The sequence below is a fragment of the Columba livia genome, chromosome 1 (assembly GCF_036013475.1).
Source record: "Columba livia isolate bColLiv1 breed racing homer chromosome 1, bColLiv1.pat.W.v2, whole genome shotgun sequence".
NCBI lineage: Eukaryota > Metazoa > Chordata > Aves > Columbiformes > Columbidae > Columba > Columba livia.
In genome coordinates, this window is record NC_088602.1 from 125478541 (window position 1) to 125498595 (window position 20055).

The 20055-nt window shown below is 43.9% G+C and overlaps 2 protein-coding genes across 3 annotated transcripts in view; one reads left to right on the forward strand and one right to left on the reverse strand.

The window, feature by feature from the left end:
• The window catches only part of RCSD1 (RCSD domain containing 1), a 34962-nt gene extending 29328 nt beyond the window's left edge, over positions 1-5634 (reverse strand). Inside the window, exon 1 of the mRNA XM_005502611.3 lies at positions 5066-5634. Coding sequence (XP_005502668.2) covers positions 5066-5071 — 6 coding nt within the window. The 5' untranslated portion in view covers positions 5072-5634. The remainder of the gene's footprint in view (positions 1-5065) is intronic.
• Positions 5635-13575: 7941 nt separating this feature from the next.
• Positions 13576-19662, forward strand: CREG1 (cellular repressor of E1A stimulated genes 1). Of its 2 annotated transcripts, none has more exons than XM_005502613.4 (4): positions 13576-13945; positions 15917-16036; positions 17286-17470; positions 18022-19662. In XM_005502613.4, coding segments are annotated over exons 1-4 (600 nt in total). In that variant the 5' UTR covers positions 13576-13651; the 3' UTR covers positions 18023-19662. The 2 variants fall into 2 exon arrangements, with proteins under 2 accessions (XP_005502670.2, XP_005502669.2); XM_005502612.4 differs by having other exon boundaries at positions 13582-13945; positions 17286-17474.
• Positions 19663-20055: the final 393 nt, after the last annotated feature.

Sequence of the window (20055 nt, forward strand, 5' to 3'; positions counted from 1 at the left end):
CAAGCCTACACAGGCTCCACAAGAAAGAAGTGCCCTGTGCCTCTGACAACAACTAGGTGTGAAGCAACTGTGCAGTGAATGCGTAATACTAACTTCTCCTTGCACAACAGATCTCCTGTCTCTAGACCAAATTCATCCTTATGCATGCTGTGTTGCAAACTGCTAAAGGCATATAGTTGTCTGTAAGTCACCAAGACAAGCTGTGTCCCTGTGGTATTGTAGCAAGGTAGCAAGAAGGCTTCACCAGTAAAACAGACAGGTCCTCCAAACAGGTTCTCTTGCTGCTGGGTACAGCTGCCATCTCAGATCCTAAATGCAGGCTGTAGAGTTGGTGTTTTAGGAAAAGGAGCATCCACCTCTCCACAACTGTTAACCAGCCACGTGGAAACAGAAAGGAAAACCATCCCTAGTTTGTATGGGCTTGGTCATTTCCATGACGAACACCAGCATTTTCCTGGCAACACCTATCACTAAAGCAATGCTGATGTTTTCCCTTGTTCTTCAGATAAGCAGATCCTGCGAATGTATAAGATAGTATGAGAAGGTATGCATAATATGCTGCTCAACAGTAACATGGCCTGCCAGTTAGACTGTGGAGTACAGGAAAGAAAGCTTTTCTAAAATGCTATCATCATGACCTGGGATACTCAATGAAAGGTGAGAAGGAGGAGTGGTTCAGAAGAATCGTTCCTTTACAGCGTCACAAATGCAAATGCAAACCATTTACTCTGGGGTCTCTGCTATATACAAGAAAGGGTCACAGCACAGCCCATGGTGTTTGGTTTTGTTCCCTTCTGTCCTTCAAGAGGGAGGACTCATCCAGTCACTGGGATGTAGAAGTCTGGCAAACCTGATCCTTTCCAGGATCCTCTACTGCAAACATGCTGTTTACTGTCAGGCAGGTCCTAAATCTGACCAGACATGAGAAGTAAAATGGGGTCATATGGTACCTTTCCTAGCATATTTAAATACTCTAGCCCTTGTCTACACAGACACTCTGTGCAAATGTGTCATTTTTATGATTCTGGGAGAAAACACCAAAACCAAGTATATTTGAGGTTAAAATGTTCTGTTAAGCAAAAAGAAAAAAGAGTGGAAAAGGAATGTTCTAACTTTTGGAACGAAAGCCAAGCAGCAGAGCTTCCTGAGATAGGGAAATTGTTTCCTGGCAGAGCTAACCATGGTGTAATGCTTGTACTTAATCTTGGCTCCACAGCTGCAAGGGTGGGCAGGGACCTCGCTCAGCCTGGCTCACCTCTGCATGGCTTACTGTCCTGCTGCTATGAGGACAATAAAGGTTACCAACGTCAGCCCTCTTGGCTACACTCTACCAAGTACCCTTTCCTTTATCCCCACCACTTGAGTCCTCTCGGGTGACAGGTCACACATATTCTTAGTGCACTTTTCCTAGGGACAGTATGAAAGCAAGCTGCCTTGTAGTTTGGGCAGAGCCATCATCCCCTGTGGGTCCTGGGAGGACACAGCAGTTGGGATGCTAGACCTGGAAATGTACTCAGTTGTGATGTCTGGCTGACCACAGCACAAAGCAAGCAGTGGCTTCTCAGCTTGCCTTTTGAGGGAGGGGACATGGTTGAACCCCAAGAGGTTTCTGCAGTCTCTCAGTGAGATGGGGAACAGAGGTCTCCGGAATTTTCTCCACACTGCTCTGCTGCTCGCTGAAGGAGGGAGGACCCAGGACCTCTTCGTGGCATCCTCACCTGACACAGGACGGAGCTTTACTGAAAAGAGCAGGGGCCCCATCACTCCCCAAATGTCCCAGATGAGGACATTGTGGTGTAGGGAGACCACAGAGCTTGGGGCTGGAGCCATGTCCAGTAGGTTGCCCAGAAGAGAAGTGGCAAAGTGAGCAGAGAACTGCTCTCAGCCTCAAAAAGCTTTCCCTCTCTTGAGCCGGTGTAGCAACAGGCAAAATGAAGGTCTAGCAGGAGCTAGTTGCAGAAAAGACGTGGGACTGGAGATGTCACAGAAATAAGGTAAATCCATTGGTAGGCACAAAGAAGAGAGGAGCCTTCACAAAATAAACCTGGTTGCTGCACCTTCTAAGCTTAGGGAACCCATCACACATGGGGGGCCAACAAAGAGAAACTCAGTCTTGGACTGCTTCCCCTTGCTGTGCAAGCAAAGTTCAAATGTCCCCACGCTCCCAAGCTCCTGCAGAGAGGCTGGGAAGAGGAATGCCATGACTGCTGTTGAAAAAGGGCTGCAAAAAGCCACAGGCACTTTCTGTGGATGCCTTAACTCGCAACATCTTCAGCAAGGTTTGGTACAGCTATGAGAATTAGAGAGCTTGAACCAACTCCGAAGGTGTAAACTAACAAACTAACACAATAATTTCTGATCCTTTCTGTACCATGAGAGCAGTGAAGGTTTAGTGGCTGCTTTTTCACAAGTGGCTGAGCTTTCACCAGTGCCAGCTTTACAAATTTTTGGTATGAACTCTTCATGTTAACAGCCTGTGATTCAAGCTTCATGATTTCAAGTTCCTTCCATTGGATGTAACACTGGAAAGAATACATTCTCAGATCAATCTTGCATCAAGAAGTTGGTCTTCACACCACAAAAAAAAAATCAGCCTGAAGATTAGCAGATTCACAAAATTACATGCACTGCAAGAACGGCGTTTTGCTGCTTTTTTCTCCTTCTTTGGAATATTAAATGGTTACAGTTACTGCTTTCAATGTGGCACGTTTCTGGCAGCAGAATGGCTAAGAATGTAGGTACTAGCCCCTAAGGAGCAGCAAAACCACAAAACCACTCTAAGAAAGCGATCCCAACTATCTTGCTTCTGTGACTTTTTCAAAAATAGGGACTTCCTGCCAGAGACGTGATGGAAATCAGCTGGCTAGGTCAGCCCTCTGCCCTTTTTTCCCTAATGCTGGTAATCCTCATGTGTCCCAGTAAAGCAAAGAGTTTGCCAGTTATGCCATCAGGAAAGGACAGAGCAGCTCTGCCTGCCACAGATGAAGCAATTGGGGAAATGACAAAACTTCTTGTTCCTGTTGCACAGGACCATTAAATCTGTTTTTTAAAGCAAAAGGCTGTAGTGAGTTTCTGGGTCCTGCTCATGCTGCATGTCAAAAGCTCTCACGAAGAAACAGAGCAGAGAATTGGCAGGTGGGAACTCAAGTCTTTGCTCTTAGCTCTGTTTTGTTTTACTATCTTCTTACCTTTGGGATATTAACCACTGTTTTGGAGGTGGTTTGTCTTGGGAGTTGAGCTGTTTTAAAAATAAGAATAGATGCAGCAATCTACAGATGATCAGAAAACAAAGTAAAGTGGGAAAAGAGTGGGAAACAGAGGTAAAGGAACTGAATCAAGAGCCTGAAAGTTTTAAGTTAAATACTTCAGATAAGCTTCCTGACTGTCAGACCTGCCCTGTCACACGTGTCTCCCAGAGGAAATGGCAGGTCTGTCCCCTTCTACTCTGAAACACCGCTGCAGCAGACAACAGAAAATACTCCAGGGGTGCAGTTCTCTTGTGTGTGGAGAGGAGAGAGGGTGGGGGAGAGTGTTGTCAACATGACAAAATATCTGCTCCAGCCCTCATTTAGCCTTTGCTCCCTATGTGGCCTTCTGTGCACAGCAGTTAAAGCTCAACTCCCCTTTCCCTCCCAGACATCACAGGATACTATATGGTGAAAAATAATAAAACAAACATTAACAGTTACTGGTACAGGCTCTGTCAAACCTAAATACCTTTATAAAGCTATATATCTGTCATGCTGCATGGATTCTGTACTGAGTTGGTCTGATCACTGCTTGGTCCTTCTCCACACCAAAATCTGTTTAGATAGTCTGTTGAGGACATTTCTTGACATGAATGTGCCTGATCTTTACCCTCGCCTGGAGGGCAGGTCAGCACAGATAACAAGGACTGTGATGTTAGCACCTGGGCGTTATCAGAACTGCCCGTCTGAGCTGTGTGCTGGAAATCTTCAAAGAAAAATTGTAGCGGTGCCTCAAGCACATGGTTCCCTGCCTTTGTTGCATGTCCCATGCTGTTGGGGCTGCACTGATGCAGAAAAAGACTTCTCTGGGAAGATAATAGAAAGTGTTTAGTAAGATCTGTGTTTAGCTGAGAAATATACCAAAAGTGTTCTTTCGTCATTTGAGGTTTTGTTAATGTTGTAATCGCCTTTCTATCTCTTGTGCCCCTCCTAAAAATAAATACTTTCTTTTTTAACTCTGCCACTTAAAAAACTGTTTGAAAAGCTGGTGAATCTGGTCTGACATGAGGAAAGCAAGCACCATCACTCCTATATCATATGAATGGGCAAAGACGCAAGGAGAGGTGAACTGCCTTGCCCAAGAGGGTGCTGCACAGGAGCAGGCTTTGAATTAAATACTAGGGAAGTCTGACTCCTACTTCTACACCCCTGTCCAACAGCCTTGTGCCCACCCAGAGATAAGAGGTCTGGCTCTACTGAAGCATGGGAGACGCAACATAGGGAAAAGGGCAGAGGAAACCCTCCGGGGGTGTGCTGCTCATTTAGCTCGCCAAAGCAAGAGTTCTTGGGTCCTCTTTATCGACTCAAAATGCTCTCTCAATAATGAAAGTGAGACTGCCCAGTCCACGTGCAACGGGGGGGGACACACCGCTTTGGGTCCAAATCACAGCTGCTGCTGCCTGGGTTGGGTCGGGATCAGCCCCAGGGAGCCCACTAATCCTGTATGGCTTGTTCGTTTTCCTTATGTCCCCAATTTTACTGAATTCTTCAAACCTCCTTTCAAAATGATGCCTTTAAAAATTTAACTACATTTCTCACCTCAGAGACAAAAAAAGTAAGCAGCAGTCTTTCCTTGTTCCCCTTTCACAGATGTAATTTCTCCCCATACCATCCCCCTGTTTTCCAAATCCATACTAAACCTCACGAAACATTCTGAGGTGTATGGCCCAGGCGGGGGTGGGAAGGAGAGACATTTATCTGAACCACTACTAAAAGATATTTTGAGCTGCCTTTAGTGAGAAATCACTTTGCAAGGTGGAGCTAATGCAGATCGAGGAGCCAGTCACAAGCTAGTGGAAATAAAAGTTTTTCTTTACCTCCATGTCCTGCAAGAGAGAGGTGTCCTCGGGGCAATCTTTCTTCCCCACCCCTTTCCCTCTTATCTGTGGGAAAACTTCAGCCGAGCCAGGGCAAAATCGCGCCGCCGTGGAGGGTATGTAACATCCGAGCTCCTGCTTGAAAACTGACAGAGCCCAGCGAGTGGCCCTGCACGACGAACAAGGAAGAAGGGCGGGTGGGTGAGAGGAAGGGAGGGAGGCGAGAGGAGGGGGAGGCAAGGCAATCGGGGTTTATATTTAGACACAAATCTAAACAGATACTGTCCTTCCCGAAGTGCCGGGCTCATGAGACAACAAGCAGCAAACTCTGGTGCTGTGCCCAAACTTGGGGACACCACGTGCATTTTCCCCCTTCCTTTCTTTCCCCTCTCTGTGTTTTCTGTCACCTTACCTTATTTTTTTTTTCCTCCCCTGTCCCATTTTTCTTGTATTTCTCTCCATTGCTTGCAGATGCTCCCCTGGTATCTCTGACTGGATCTTTCCCTTGTCTATGCTTCCCTCACCAAGGTCTCTTCCAAGCTGTTTATTTCTGAGGAGAATCTTTTGCCTCTAACTGCACCTTCCCTTCTCTCTTCCTTCGGACTTTTAGGTAATTTCAGTCAGCAGTGGACTGCCTTTAGGATGGTTGGAGAGGCAGAAGAGGAGCAGAGAACAGGTGATCAATGCAATTGAGCAGAGTTTAAGGCTTCAGAATGCTGGTGCTTGGCTGGGACTCTCAGGGTTGCCATAATGTCAGCAGCACTGTTGTGCTGCTGGGTGATCCCCCAAAAGAGATCAGGGGTCCAGTGTGAAGGGACCTGCACAAATGTGGGCACAAGCAGGGGGACCCCATGCAAGGTGTCACTGGCTAGCTGTAAGGCAGAACTAGCTCATTCCACCCTGAACTTGTGTCTCACATTGCCAGGTCAGAAGGTGCAGGATGTACTTCTCTCCCTTCACAGGGAAGAATAGGCTGTGCACTGGAAACAAGAAGCTTCCGTGGTGGTAGAAAAATTCAGATGGGAAAAAAATAAGCTTTGGGAATGTTTTGCTGCGGTTTCCCTTTCCCTTCTGATCGCAGTGTTGTAAACTAGACATCTCATTCCTGTTTTAGCAACTGTTTGCATATGCTCCTTCTCAAGAATTTCAGTCCCCACCTCCTGAGAGCAGGGTGGTGCAGAGGAATTTGGAAATGCTCCCTTTGTCTTCTGCTGGCTCCCCTGCCTTACATGCAGCTGCAAAGTGACACAATGTCATGTTGTCATCATTTTGGGATGATACTGTGGGGGAAGAAGAGGGTTAACCATCTTTTCCGAAAGGGACACATACTTTTCCTCTGCAGCATCTCACAAGTCCCTGCTCTCTATGGAGGAAAACACTCCAGAATGGATTTACCTGTGACCATCATGAAATCCCAGATTATTGTCACCAATAAATTGTCTCGACACAGTTGTTCTTACAGCATAGATAACTGTTGCTGTACTGCATGTTATAGGACTCCTGTGGAATTAGCAGATTTAAATCATGATCTCATTATCTCCCAAATTCAATATACGGTGGTTGCTCAGCCCTCAGCCAAAAGAATGATAGACTGAGTTGTTGCAATCTGGAAACTGGGCAAGAGGACTAATTAATATTCTCTTGCTGAAACACTGGATTAGTTGAAACTCCTCTGCTGTAAGCAACCAGAAGATGCTGTAACTACAGAAAATAGTTTTAAAATCTAAAATAAACAGGAAATTCCTTCTTGATTGGAAATCCTATTGATTTCTTAAAGTCCTGACAATGGCATGCTAGGAGAGGGGACAGGAACTGAAATGAGGAGCAGAGTGAGGTGGGGAGGGCAGCTTTGCCTGCTGTCAGGACAGAAGGAGGGTTTCGTGCTCAGGGATTTCACTGTGGGCACTGATCACCAAGCGTCATTTCCAAGATATCTGCCATGTAATGGGTGACCAAAATCACACACTTCCAATGGTTGTTTCATGCCGTGCAGGGTCTATTTCAGCATTTTCTTTCTGCTTTCAGGAGTTGTCCTCTGTGGAGGAAACTGTTTGCTTAGGTCTACAAAAAAGGAAACTGGTACGTAGAGATAGTATCACTTTACCCTCACTAATAAAGCAAAGGTAGTTGCAGCTGCCCCACCACAATTCTTCGCCGTATTTATTTCTGCTCTGAATATCTTGCCACAAGACAAATCTTTTCTGCCACAGGATTCCCAAATGCCATTGCTCTGAACATGGTACACAGTATTCAGTTTATTAATGCTAAATCTCTCTTCCTGAAGGAGCAAGGAGAGAATACACAGAAATGTGGTATATGCTTTTTTCCTCAGCCAGGAAGACATGAGGTGTGGATTTGCTCTAGACTTTCTTGTTTCTGGAGTGAAAAACACTAAAAAATCTGAAACAAACAACTGACTTGCTTTAACTGCAAGAACCTTGTGACAAACATTATTAAGGGAGGTTATACTGAGGAACCGGGTGTTTTACATGATGTATACGTGCAAGTATGAGTGTGAGATATTTTAGAATGTGACTCTCTGCATGTCTGTGTGTATCTCTACTTACAGACCTTCTGGGATATAGCAGTGTCTATGAGACTAACTTCTTTGTGTATGCAAAAATAAGTTTCTACATCTGTCCTGCTCAGGAGGAAAAAAAATCCAGTCATCACGATTGCCATTAAAACAGACTCTAGGGGGAAATTTCATTTGAGTGAGAAAATGTTGTGCTTTTGGACTCCTGCATTTTGCAGCTTCCCAGCTGATTCTTTTCAAGGCGTGTGAGGCCAAAACGGCAAGTTCGCTTCAGGCCAAATGACTGGTGCTCCTTCTAGGGGCAGCATGTCGGGGAGAGGTGCAAGAAAATCCTTCATCCTGGCATGCCTGTAAAAGAGGTAGCATAACTACTTCTGCCACACTCAGAAGCACCATTTGTAATGTTTGCTGGCCTCTTGCATCTTAGCTATGAAGTATGGACAACAGGGCCTCTACACAGTGTTAGGTCAACAGAGAAGAGATGCACGGACACAGAAGTCCTTTGTTCAGAGAGTACTCTGGAAAGAAAGTTTTGGGGGCATCTGAAACTTTGACTCAGATATTTGTGTCCACAGAGCTATCTCATTTGGGTGTGTCTGTGTGGGTGCTGAATCTGGGAAGGTATGTTTGTCAGGGTGGTGGGTGACCAAAGGGTGGAGGGAGCTGTGGGTCCCTGCAAGACAGATTGAAACTCTCTGCTTTCTTAAGGCATTTACTGAGGGCTTAGTAGAGCTCACCTGTCAGTGCCAGGATCTGAGATTGTTCTGTCCACCTGTCTGTCTGGATTTGGCTGCTGCTATTCACATCCTTTTCCAAAATACATACTATTAACAAGCAGCTGTGACCACGTTGGGCTTTTGACCCCCTGAAAATGGGATTTCAACCCTTCCTGTTACCACTCAACTCAATTCTCAACCGAAAAAAAGGGGGATAGGGTAACCACAGAAAAAAAAGCACTTGCATTTTGAAGATCAATCAACTCTAAAAGCCAGCATCCTGTTTTGGTATAGGTTTGCACATCAGCTCCTCCAACAATGGCAAGCTGACAGGAAGTGAACGTGAACAGTGTTTTCTATGGGAAACTTGCTTTTTGAACCCACCATTCTACTACCCCTGTTCTGAAGTATCTGCTCCTGCCGACCCTGCCCTTGTCCCTCAGTCTTAAACTAACACTGTGGACGCTAAGCCTCGCCCTCCTCTTCGGGGAGTTATCAGCAGGAAATGAAGTCAGACAGAACGCTTTGTACCATCAACATTTTTTTGCTGTAATTCTGCAGCTGCAGTGAAGCACATCTGAGAGCACACATGCGCACACACGCACGCTCACGAGCCAGCACCCACGTGTGTACACACGGCCTCGCTTGCCTAGCACTGCACACCCCTGGAGATCAATGTGGATGGGAAAGCCCCCTTACCAAAGACGCTTGAATTAAATAAGAGGACACGATTGTGATTCTTGTAAACTGTATTGGATGGGGTGTGTGAGACTGTGTGTTGTGCTGTGGCCACATAAAAAAGTAGGTGACAGAGATTAACTGAAAGATGAATCATTTCACATGTTCCTGTCAGCCTGTGCCTGAGTGAGAACATCAAGATTCAGATTAACCAGGCTTCTTAAATCTCAGGCTCTGGGCAAAAGCCTGTCCCTAAGCAAAGTAAAATTAGGAAAATGCTATGTAGTACAGGGAGCATTTCACCTGCCATGCCTTGCCTGAGTGGATCTGCTCTTAGTAATGAGATCATGCTGAGGTAGACCACCCTCATTCATACCAGGCCACCTGGGGCTGATGTGCAGTGTACAGGTAGCTAGTGTCTTCTCTTGCGGCACCTGAATTTCTTTGGAGAGTTTTTCCTTCACTGCTGATCTGCCTGACCTCAGAGAACAAACTGAGCTGCGGTATTAAGAGGCATGGCTGCATCCCATTAGATTAATAGAGTGATGGGACAAATATTATCAGCATCAGCTATTGACAGCTTGCTTCTAGATGGAACAGTTCCTCTACCAGTTACTGGTAGGTACATACACAGCAAGGCTCAATATATACAAACAAAAAGTTATAGTCAGAATATGGGCACTGAAACAATTCCAGGTATCAGTGCTGGATACAACCATGGTTTTGATTCTGCTGTTCTCAGGCCAGTCCTGCTGCCCATCTTCTAGCAACCTAGAAAGTGGTGTCACAGCTGGTCCTTGTAACAGCTTCCTCAGCATGCAGCCCAAGCTCTGACTGAACAGCAAGATTTTCTGACTGAAAATGGAACAACATTTCTGGTCCCTAACAGGTTATGCTCAGAGCAAGCTTGCCTTGCCACTGCCTGTGTGGTGGCTCTTAAAAAGGTAAAGGACTTTTAGCTGAATACCAGGACAGTGCCATATTCATTTTACCTATCTTTTAAAAAACTACACAGTTAAAAACAAAACTCCCAACCAAGTTAACGCAGGAACTTTGAGGACAAGAACAAATAAATGCATTATGCACAAGTACCCAACACCTTTTTGTGTTCAACAAAGGCCTGTGTGGTGTGCCATTTCCCAATAGCAGTAGTACTGCATTGTTTGGCAGGGCCAATATCTCCTCAGGAGGATATCTGACTGACATTTTTAGAAACAATTTGCATGGTGGGTCTCATGTGGCACCGAGCTTTGGAACTTCAAAGCACTGAGTACTTCAGCTTTTGCCAGAGCTGACTCAGGTCAGTTGCTTCTGTCAAACACAGCAGCAAGTGACTTTAATCACTCTGGCTGTCATTTGGCTGAGGAGAGCTGGCCTGGCTCAGAAATCAAGTGCTACACACAGCAAGACTGCACAACCCGTGAGTGTTATCTGTACAAAGAAAGGCTTCTGTTCATGGGCAGACTGCATGATCTAGACAGGAAGCCTGGCCCAGCGCGTTGTAGACTGTGTGTCTGAAGAGAAACCTTGCCTGGCTTGTCAAACAACCGTGATGTCTAAAGGAAGAGCTGGCTCAAGGCAAGACCAGCCATGAAGAGGACAGACAGAGCATGATGATACACTTGCCAGGATGGAGATCTTGCCCACTTTCTGGCTAAAATATATGTTCTCTGGAAACACAGCCCCCAGATTCAGCCTGTGGACCATTGCATGTAAACCACACTGAAATTAAGATTGTTCCATGAACTGGCCAGCCCCTGGAGGGAGTAAACTGGCTCAATCTCTGGTGAGATATTACTGTCTACTTACTGGTTTTGTAATGTAAACAAGCATATGAGTTGAAAAGGAGAACTAGTGGCTAGCAATACTTTCTTGACCTTGTTATGCAAGGATGCTAGGAGCCCCTAAGCTTATTGCACCACAACAGAGAGAATCCTTCTCCTTTCTCTGAGATCTAGCTGAGGAAGTGAGAGAGCCTGGAGATTTACTTTGTATCACATAATTTCAGAGCAAGCTGAAAGAATTAAAGACCTTATCCCTTACCCTACAGGTTCACCCGATACTACACATCCAAGAAAGGTGGGACCAAAACAAGCTCCCTTTGTCTGGTGCAATGTGCAAGACAGTCTATACACTGGTGTGCACTGCCCACTGCAGAGAGTACTCAGCCTAATAAATCCTGCTTTCTGTAGCAGAAAGCCAATTCTGTTTGCTTCCATAAATCCTGTTGAGTGCTGAATTCCCACCAGACTCATCAACCCAAATCCTGCAGGAGGCTGGGTTTGGGCAGCAGCACCCCTTGGCAGCTGCAGGCTAGGATAGCTGCAGACTGGGATGGCTGCAGATGTGCCACAAGGCTGTAGGGGCAGGAGGAGGTGAGGAAAACTTGGCAGACTTTGTTTGAATGGGTCGTTTTCTCTTGGTCCCTGAGATTCCACTGCATGGTCCCAGTAGTGGCAGGGGGAGTGGGGGATGATCTTCTGCAATCTCCACAAAGGTCACTTTGACTTTCTTGCCACAGAGGCCGTGCAGCTCCAGAAGCATGTACCCTTCCTGGCAAAGGAGGGACAGCCACATTCAGCAAATACACACTGTTAATAAATCAAAACTGCAGAACAGAAAAATTTTTATCCTGTCTGCATATTTCTTTTCTGAAACAAAAGAAAAAAGAATTGCCAGCTCTTCTTTCCACATCCCCTTTATCTTCTATCCTTTCCATCCTTTTTTTCCCCTGTGGCATATGTTACTTCCACATACTCTCCACAACATACCCTTTTCCTGTTCTGATCCCACCAACCATGTCCTGGCTGCTCCCTGTCACACTCTCCTATTCCCTAGTAAGATAATTCACACACTTATACCCCCCACCTCCCTCTGCCACTCGACCCTTTGACTGCATCAAGTAAATACTGACCCCTCCCCAGGTTCTCAGAGGGCAGGGCTGCTTGAAAATTGAGAGGAACAAGACATTTCTGTGTATGCATGCATGGGTTGGTGGGGAGGGAATAAAGGAAGCTATAATGTCTCAGTTTTAGTTAGCAAAATCTCTAACAAAAAGCGTTTGTTGCAGCTTGTCTTCCTCATCCTTTTCTCTTTCCTAAGCTGTTTCCTCTAGACCATTTAAATCCCATTCTTCCTTACTCTTTTCACTCCTGCAGATCAGCTGCTTTTTCCCTTTGATATGCTCCATTCTGGCCCCGCATCTAAATATTTTGTGTAATCCTACATACATAAAATCAACCTTTTGCGTAGCCTCTTACCTCACACCTCACTCCTTTTCTTGCCCTATTTTTCTCCTTAGCAGTTTGCCTTTGTGCCCCTACCATGAACAAAGCTGCTTGTATTGCCTGACTTCGTTGCTGTAGCAGTTGCTACTCGCAAGCTCAGCTGCCTCCCTGAGCTGGGTGACTCTACATCAGGGGTTCAGAGCAGCCCTTTTTTGCTTTTCAGTTATAACAAACCACGGGTTTCTTCTGAGCATTGGCAGGAGAGGGCAGCAGCAGAGGAAGGCTCCGTGTGTTGGTGCCAGGGAGGGAAAGCTGGGCCCTGTGTGTGCCCTGCAGGCAAGGGGAACACTGGAGGAAAAATTATTTTGTTCTGCATGTACTGCAACAACAGGACAGCACATAAATGGTAGGGAATGGATGCGTGATGTGTTTGCCTTCCTGAATTCACCCCAACAAACTCATTCGTCTGGCCTGCTATCAGCTATGGGTGCTACTGGGGACCTGGGGACAAATGATATTCACACAAACTTAATTCGTGTTTCTTTGTGCTAATAGAGTACAATGCTATGTACATAGAGTTGACATATTTGGTAAGATTGAAGTGGAAAAACTGAAAGCTCCCATCTCTTGAGAGAAGTTGAACAAAGTTTCAAAATTACCCCAGTTAAAAAGATTTCTTTATACAAATCTTTGTGAGGTGACTGAGCACAAGGCCACAGACAGAATGAGGCATACCGCACTATTTACCCTGTAAGCGATGCATTGAAGGCCAGGAGGTTGTTCAACTAGCAAAACCAGGTCTTGTAGAAGAGGTGGTTTTGACATATATCCTGCAGTTTTTAAGTGGTGGGACTTCAGCTATGCGCAGTGGCAGATGATCCTATGAGCTTTAGGGTCCGAATCACTTTCAGACACACCCCGTTCGGTGTAATTAAATGACCGGGTTTTCCTCCAGGATGGCCGCGTCCCGTCAGCGCCCCCCACAGCCCAACGGCTGCTACTGCGCCCCCATGCAAGTCACGGGAGGGAGCGAGCCGCTCCTACCGGCCGCCCGCGAAACATGATTGGCAGAGAGTTCTGAAGAGGCCTTTCATTGGCTGCTGGGCTAGGCGTGGCTCCGCCCCCTCTCCCTCCGATCGCGACGGCGGGGCAAAGCTGTCAGAGGTTGTTTACAACTCACGGGAGCGGGTGGGGTAGTCCCCGCCTCCCAGCAGCTCTCATTGGCTGAGGAGAGCAGGCATCGCGAGCCCGTTGGCTGACAGCGGACAAGGTAATTTCGCACTCGCAAGGTTGTCCGCGGCGTGCCCTCATTGGTGAAGGAAGGCGGGCAGGTTTGTTCCGATTGGCAGAGAGCTGAGGGGTCCGCCCCTCCCCGCGCGGGGCAGGGTGCGTGTGGGCCGGTGTTTGCGGTGCCCGGCAGTCGGTAGCGATGGCGGACGGGTGCGGGATGGCGGGGTCCCTGCTCCTGTGCACGGCGGCGGTGCTGCTGCTGGCGGCCGGCGGGGCCATTCCGCCGCCGGAGGAGGCGGCGCGCATGGCGCGCTTCGTGCTGCACAACTGCGACTGGGGGGCGCTGGCCACGCTCTCCGCGCAGGAGGGGCTGCGCGGCCGCCCCTTCGCCAACATCTTCTCCCTCAGCGACGGGCCCCCCGGGCGCCTCAGCGGCAGCGGCGTCCCCTACCTTTACCTGACCGACATGGAGATCTCCGTGCAGGACCTGGTGGTGAGTGGCAGCAGCCGAGGCTCGGCCAAGGGCGAGGGGGTTTTGCCTTGTCTCCCAGCCGGGGAAGGAGGGCTGGGAGGGCTATCCCGATATAAATAGCGACCCCAATAAAGGAGACTTTAAAGTATGCAGGTTACTAGTGCGATGTTATATTTTCCTCTGTTGCCTGAGCTTTTAATCTCAGTAGCAAGTAGCGGTTGGAATTTCCTTTGTAGGAATCGCGGTTCGCACCAGCATTTTCTGGAGGTAAAGCAGTGGTGCTCACTGGCTGTGCCACGGGTGTCACCCCACTTGTGAACCCTAGGGACAACTATTAGCCCTTCATCATCTAAATGTGAGGTGGTGCTCTCTGCGTGGACACTCAGTAGTCCTCCTGAGAAGTTCTTGCTGATCGTGGTCAGAAACATTTCTAAGCAGCACTCTGGTAAAGGAAGTGGCTGAAGCTTCTAGGAGCACTGACCAAGGAAATGAGGGGCCACAAAATATTTAAACAGGGAGAACTTCTCAAAAACACGTCAAAAGCTCTGGAAAATGGCAATGTGGGGCTTGAGCAAAGAGGGCTTCTACACAGACTACAGAAGGAAGAGTAATTCAATCTCTGGAGTTTACTGTAAAGGCAAGTGCACCATGAAAGGCAGCAGACTGATGCTGAGGCTCCGAGTGTGTGTAATTGGCTGTGGTCAGGGGCGAGTTGGCGAAAAAGTAAGGGAAATAGCGATTGTATGCCTCTTTTATTAGAAAGCTTTTTTTTTTTTTTTTTCTCTCTAGTAACTATTATAGTATTAGTAAAACACAAAACTTAAATAATGGAATTTTTTCAGACTTTGTTTTACCATAAACCTTTTTTTGTTCCCTGTGAAGGTTTAGTTTTTACTTCCGAAGAGTTTAATTGTGTGCTGTAAAAAAAACTAATTTATCTTGTGTAATCTTCTCCACCCCATACATAAGCTTGTGTTTTCAGAATAATGTAAAAATAATGGTATAAACTGCTAATGAACATTTTCCTTCAGAAGGCTCCTCAACAGATCCTTATTCTGCTGTTAGAGGGCAGAAACATTTGACTGTCACGTGTAAGGGAGATGTCTGGTAGGAGATAGTGCTGAATAATCATGAGTCAGCTTTTTTGTAGTTAAGCAACTTCCTATCTGTTACGGGGTCGCTCCGGTTTAATCAGTCCAGCAGTACTGTGTGCAGGGTTTAAGTGACTTTTCAGGGGTTCCTTTTGAGATGGGCTCTTTTAATGAAATTTCCCATGAACTTTCTTTGCTGAGAGATAGTGAACTTTAGTATGTGATGTTCCACGATAGGCAACCCTGTTCTGCACCAGTACTTTTCCAAGCTGTGTTCACCAAATTAATTTTAGAAAAACAATACAGATTCTTTAATTCTTCAGGTTAGGTGTCTTAAATACTCAAGATTTTTTTAAACCTAACTTTAAAAGATTCAATTATAACTTCAAAAGAGCTGACCGGTTTGGAGGCAGCTGGGAGGCTCGTTTTGTTGGGAGTGTGTGTTTGGTTTTGTTTTGACAAATTTTATCAACAGTTGTGAAACTCAGTTGGTTACCTTTTCAGTAACCCTTTGTCCTTCCACCAGAATTAACTTAATGAATTTCACTGTACGTCCTTGTCTTTTGTACTGTCCTGTATGTATGTATGTAAAATGGTATATATAATAATTTGAATGTGAAATAGCTAGACTGTATATTGAATTCAGAGTTTTAAGGAATGTTGTTTTGTGAGGTTTGCATTTTATGGGGAGAAACTTCAGCACACTTCTAAACTGAGCTTTCTTTCAGATCAGAGCTCATCTGAGTAGGCTTTCAGATACAGTTAGGGAAAGATCGTGACAGCTTTGTTATTTTTACCAGTGATACTGAGCTGAATAAAGTACCAAAAGCTGAAAATATGATGGGTATGACATTTTTCTGCGAAAGTATGTAAACCAGTTGTCTTACTGTTTGCATTTCAGATCAATTCAAATGCTTCCTTAACTGTGTCTTTGGCACAGACACCTTACTGCAAGAAGCACAGATATGATCCCCAGAATCCTCTCTGTGCCCACATAATCTTCTGTGGAAGTATTGTGAAGGTAAGCAGCTGAAAGTTGACACTGGGCAAGAGTGTGCGCATCAAATAGTATTGTCTAGTGGACAGAGAAGACGAAGGTTAGAATTTCAGTGTGAAAGTATATGAAGAGACATTATGTGCTCTGATACCAGAAGGCTACCTCACAGTTTGTGTGAGGAAAATGAAGCTACCACTTGATATTTTCAGGAGCTATTTTAGTATGTATCAAGCAAGGAACTTGGGAGGACGATACTGTAATGAAGGAAATCCCCTTCATTCCTCTAGACCTGTTTTGAAACTAAAAAGTCTAAGACAATTTTCTTGTAAATGAAGTGTCAAAGTCCCTGTAGTGTGACATGCATTTCCAAAACTTTACTGAAGTAAATATTAACCACAGCTATAAAGTTACAGATGTTAGAGACTGAGGAAGTGCATTGTGTTACCTGATGGCGTTCTTTTGTGCACCAGTACTTTGGTGTCCCATAGAAGGCATTTAGAACTGCACGTGTTATTCGTTGAAGATCTTAATCCCATTATTGAGGGTAATGATTGAGGATGAGGATTAATCATCATTAGTCTCTCTTGTATGATAATCTAAATTCTTCTTTGGTGTTTTCACACCTCAGGTATTTGGACATCACACTCCAGCAGTCCTTTAATTGCTGTCATGAGTTTCTCATCAATCATGGGATTGTTTATTTTATTGAGTTCCTCTTGTACTAAACCTGGAGATAGAACTTATTGATTTAACCCTTTAAATGTTTGCACATTGTATATTAAATGCAGTCACACATTTCATCTTCCTTTCTCTTGTAGATTCTGTTGTATCATTGTATTTGTGTGTATATGTATTTGTTTGCATGCATCTGAACATGTTTGGATCTGTTTGTGTCTGAGTGAGCAGTGCAGACAAGGTAAAATTACACCTAAAATATTGCATTGTAATAATTCAGCAGGAATCCATACTTCTCTCTTTGGTGACTTGTTGAAAGATTTATTCTTGTGTTGATTAAGTACTTTCTTGCTTATGCCTACTTTAAAAGTACTATTTTGATTTAATACTAAAATCAACTACCTTGGAGTTTTAGTCTGTTTTGTGTACAGTTGTACATCACACTGAAGATGAGTGGACTCTGCCAGTAATGAGTCCTTTGGGACAAGATGTGGCTAAACTGAAAAAAGCACACTGCAGGCAGCAGTGGGGTTTTTTAGATGAAATTTGTCTTCACATGACCATATCTTACTGTAATATTTTGCTGGTTATTGTTTAGGTGAATGATTCAGAAGCGGGCTTAGCAAAGAAAGCATTATTCAGTCGCCACCCTGAAATGGAAACTTGGCCTAAGGATCATAACTGGTTCTTTGCCAAATTCAACATCACCAATATTTGGGTCCTCGACTACTTTGGTGGATTGAAAATTGTGACACCAGAAGAATATTACAGTGTCAAGCCTTAGTAGGTACTTGAGTTTTGTATGCTTAATCTCATTATATTTGAAACCTGTAAAACTTCTCCTTATTATTAACTGTGTATATTACCTCTGTTTTTTATACACATTTATGTCTTAAGTAGTCTACTGGATGCAGTGTCTGAAGTAAGATAATGTGAGATCCACTACTTAACAATATGATATTTCTAGAACTATCTATGGTTAACTGCAGTTGTACCTCAGGTTAAATACAGTTTATTGGGAGGAAGAACTCCTGTAGAGTGGGCACAATTACTGGCCATTGTTTGAATTAATTGCAAGACAGATGATGTTTTGGTCTAATAGTTAAAAGTAGTGAAATACTTCAGCATTTATGAAGCTGTATTAATGGGATTGCAGTGATATTGCTTAGTATTTTCAAAACAACATTCCTTTTGAAGCTATAATTATGATATTGAAGTACAGAGAAATTGTATTCTATTGTCTGCATGAAACTAAGTCTTCAAAACTTTTGAATACGTTTTAGCGCAGTCAACACTTAGGCATTCAATTTCACTTTTATTCTTACTCCTTGTAGGTGGAAGAAGATCCTTGGTGATGCTGGTATACAAATGAATTACTTTGGCTGTTTCAGGAAAGATTTTTTTTTTTTTTTGTAGGTATTATAGAGCTGAATTAATAATGCAAAAAAACCACCTTGCATTGTTAATGAGCTCATATAACTCTTCTGAAGCAAATGTATATTCTCACTAACTAGCACAATTTGAATCATGCCATACTCAAAAACCTTTGCGTATAAGCCTTAACTAAATTTTATTAACTGGACGTGACTCTGGGAAGATGTCTGTCTGACAGTCTTCATTCAGAAAGTCTGTGTTTACTGGAAACTGAAGGATTAGTGCAGTTCTAAACCTTTCAATACCTTCATTAAATAATATCTGAGCACTCTCCAATTTTATTTTATTGTTAATACCAGTTTAGTTTAGATCTTTATGGCAAAGTAATACAGGATGGCTCAGCTGACTGTGGAATGGAAAGTGTGGCCTGTATTACAATGGCAAATGATATGCTGAGTTCCCAAATTCTGTTAAGAATTTTCTTTGCATGCTAATACACTCATTTGAGCCATTTTTCTATTTTGCTACTTGTATTGAGTGTGCTATAGAATACAATTGTGTTTATGCAAACTGCACGTACACCTCATTGTAAGTTCTTCATAACTCTTCAGCTGGCAGTGGCCATATACCCCGACTCTTTAATAGATATAGGGTGGTAATAACTAAAGTATCTGACTTTAGTATAAGAAGAGTAGTGGTTTGTGAATTCAATTATAATGTTGTAAAGGGTAAATGTTTTCTGATTAAGACTGTAAAATCTTCAGCTTTATTAGTCTGATAAAATAGCAACGTATCAGCTTTTATTACCCTTAACAGTAGAACTGGGGAGATTATTGGTTTTGGAAGCCTCACGCAGAAATTTTGGGTTAGTAACCCAAAAGTGTGAAAGAAATAATACAGTAGGACACAGATGATTCACGACTTGTAGAGAATGAAATTAATTAAAGGTGTGTATAATTAATTCTCCATTAAAATAAGCCATATACAATCACAATAAATCAATTAGCACCTTTTTACATCCTCTCTCATCTCCGATGTGCTAAGTTCACAAATATCCAAAAGTGATTGTGAACAATTAAGTTGATTTTACAGTGAGCAAATATTACCTAGTTGACAGAGTAAAGAATGTGATAATTTAGACTCCTTAGAGGCAGATCCCTATATAGGACAGTGGAATTTGTCATATCAACTCATTTCTACATCTTAATGTCATTATTATATGACTACTTTGTGCAAATGCTGTAATGATTTGTGAAAGTATTTTAGAGGTAACTTACTAAGCTTTCCTTTGCAAAGGGGGAGAAAAATGTTTTTGTTATTGTATCAAACATATTCTGTTCTACTATTTGAAAAATAATTTAGGATCAAAAAAATCTTACAACATGGCACTTTATGTTGAACAGATAACGCTGATATTAAATATGAAATTGGAAATATTTTTATATAAGGCATAACAATTGTGGAAACTGAAATGATCCTCTGGTATGGACTTGATCCTTTCGATGGGGACACCTGAATACATTACATGTCACTCCATAACTTCTGATGTGTGAGACCGATCATGCTGGGCTTTTGTTAAAATTAAAATATTTTTTTGACAAGTGGTGTCGAGCATTATTTCTTACACATTCAAGAATACTTCTGTCCCTCACGCTGTCTTTCACACAAGCACCACCTCTTCAGATTTCTTGTTTTGTTGTCACTCTGGAATCTTTCATGCTCGCTGAAGTAAATAGTGACACACCCCTGTTACACTTGGCTTTCCCTCCTTGGTTGGAATAAGCATCTTTGTGTTTCACTTTCTTTTCTGCATCCAATACTGGGAAATGTAACATAAAATAATAACAGTGGGGTTTCTGAAAATGAATACAAGGAAGCCTTATTTGGTTGTTTCTTCTGGCTGGGGCTGCTGCATTTCTGATGTGTTCTATCTATCTGTGGGCTCTATTGTGTGTTAGCGGTTACTTCAGAAAACAAAACACCATCACTGAACA

Excerpts from the sequence above, each read along its gene's own strand:
- CREG1 (XM_005502613.4), top strand. The coding sequence starts at position 13,652 with ATGGCGGACGGGTGCGGGATGGCGGGGTCCCTGCTCCTGTGCACGGCG. Across the intron at positions 13,946-15,916 it reads TCTCCGTGCAGGACCTGGTG|ATCAATTCAAATGCTTCCTT; the intron begins GTGAGTGGCAGC and ends TTTGCATTTCAG. Across the intron at positions 16,037-17,285 it reads TCTGTGGAAGTATTGTGAAG|GTGAATGATTCAGAAGCGGG; the intron begins GTAAGCAGCTGA and ends GTTATTGTTTAG.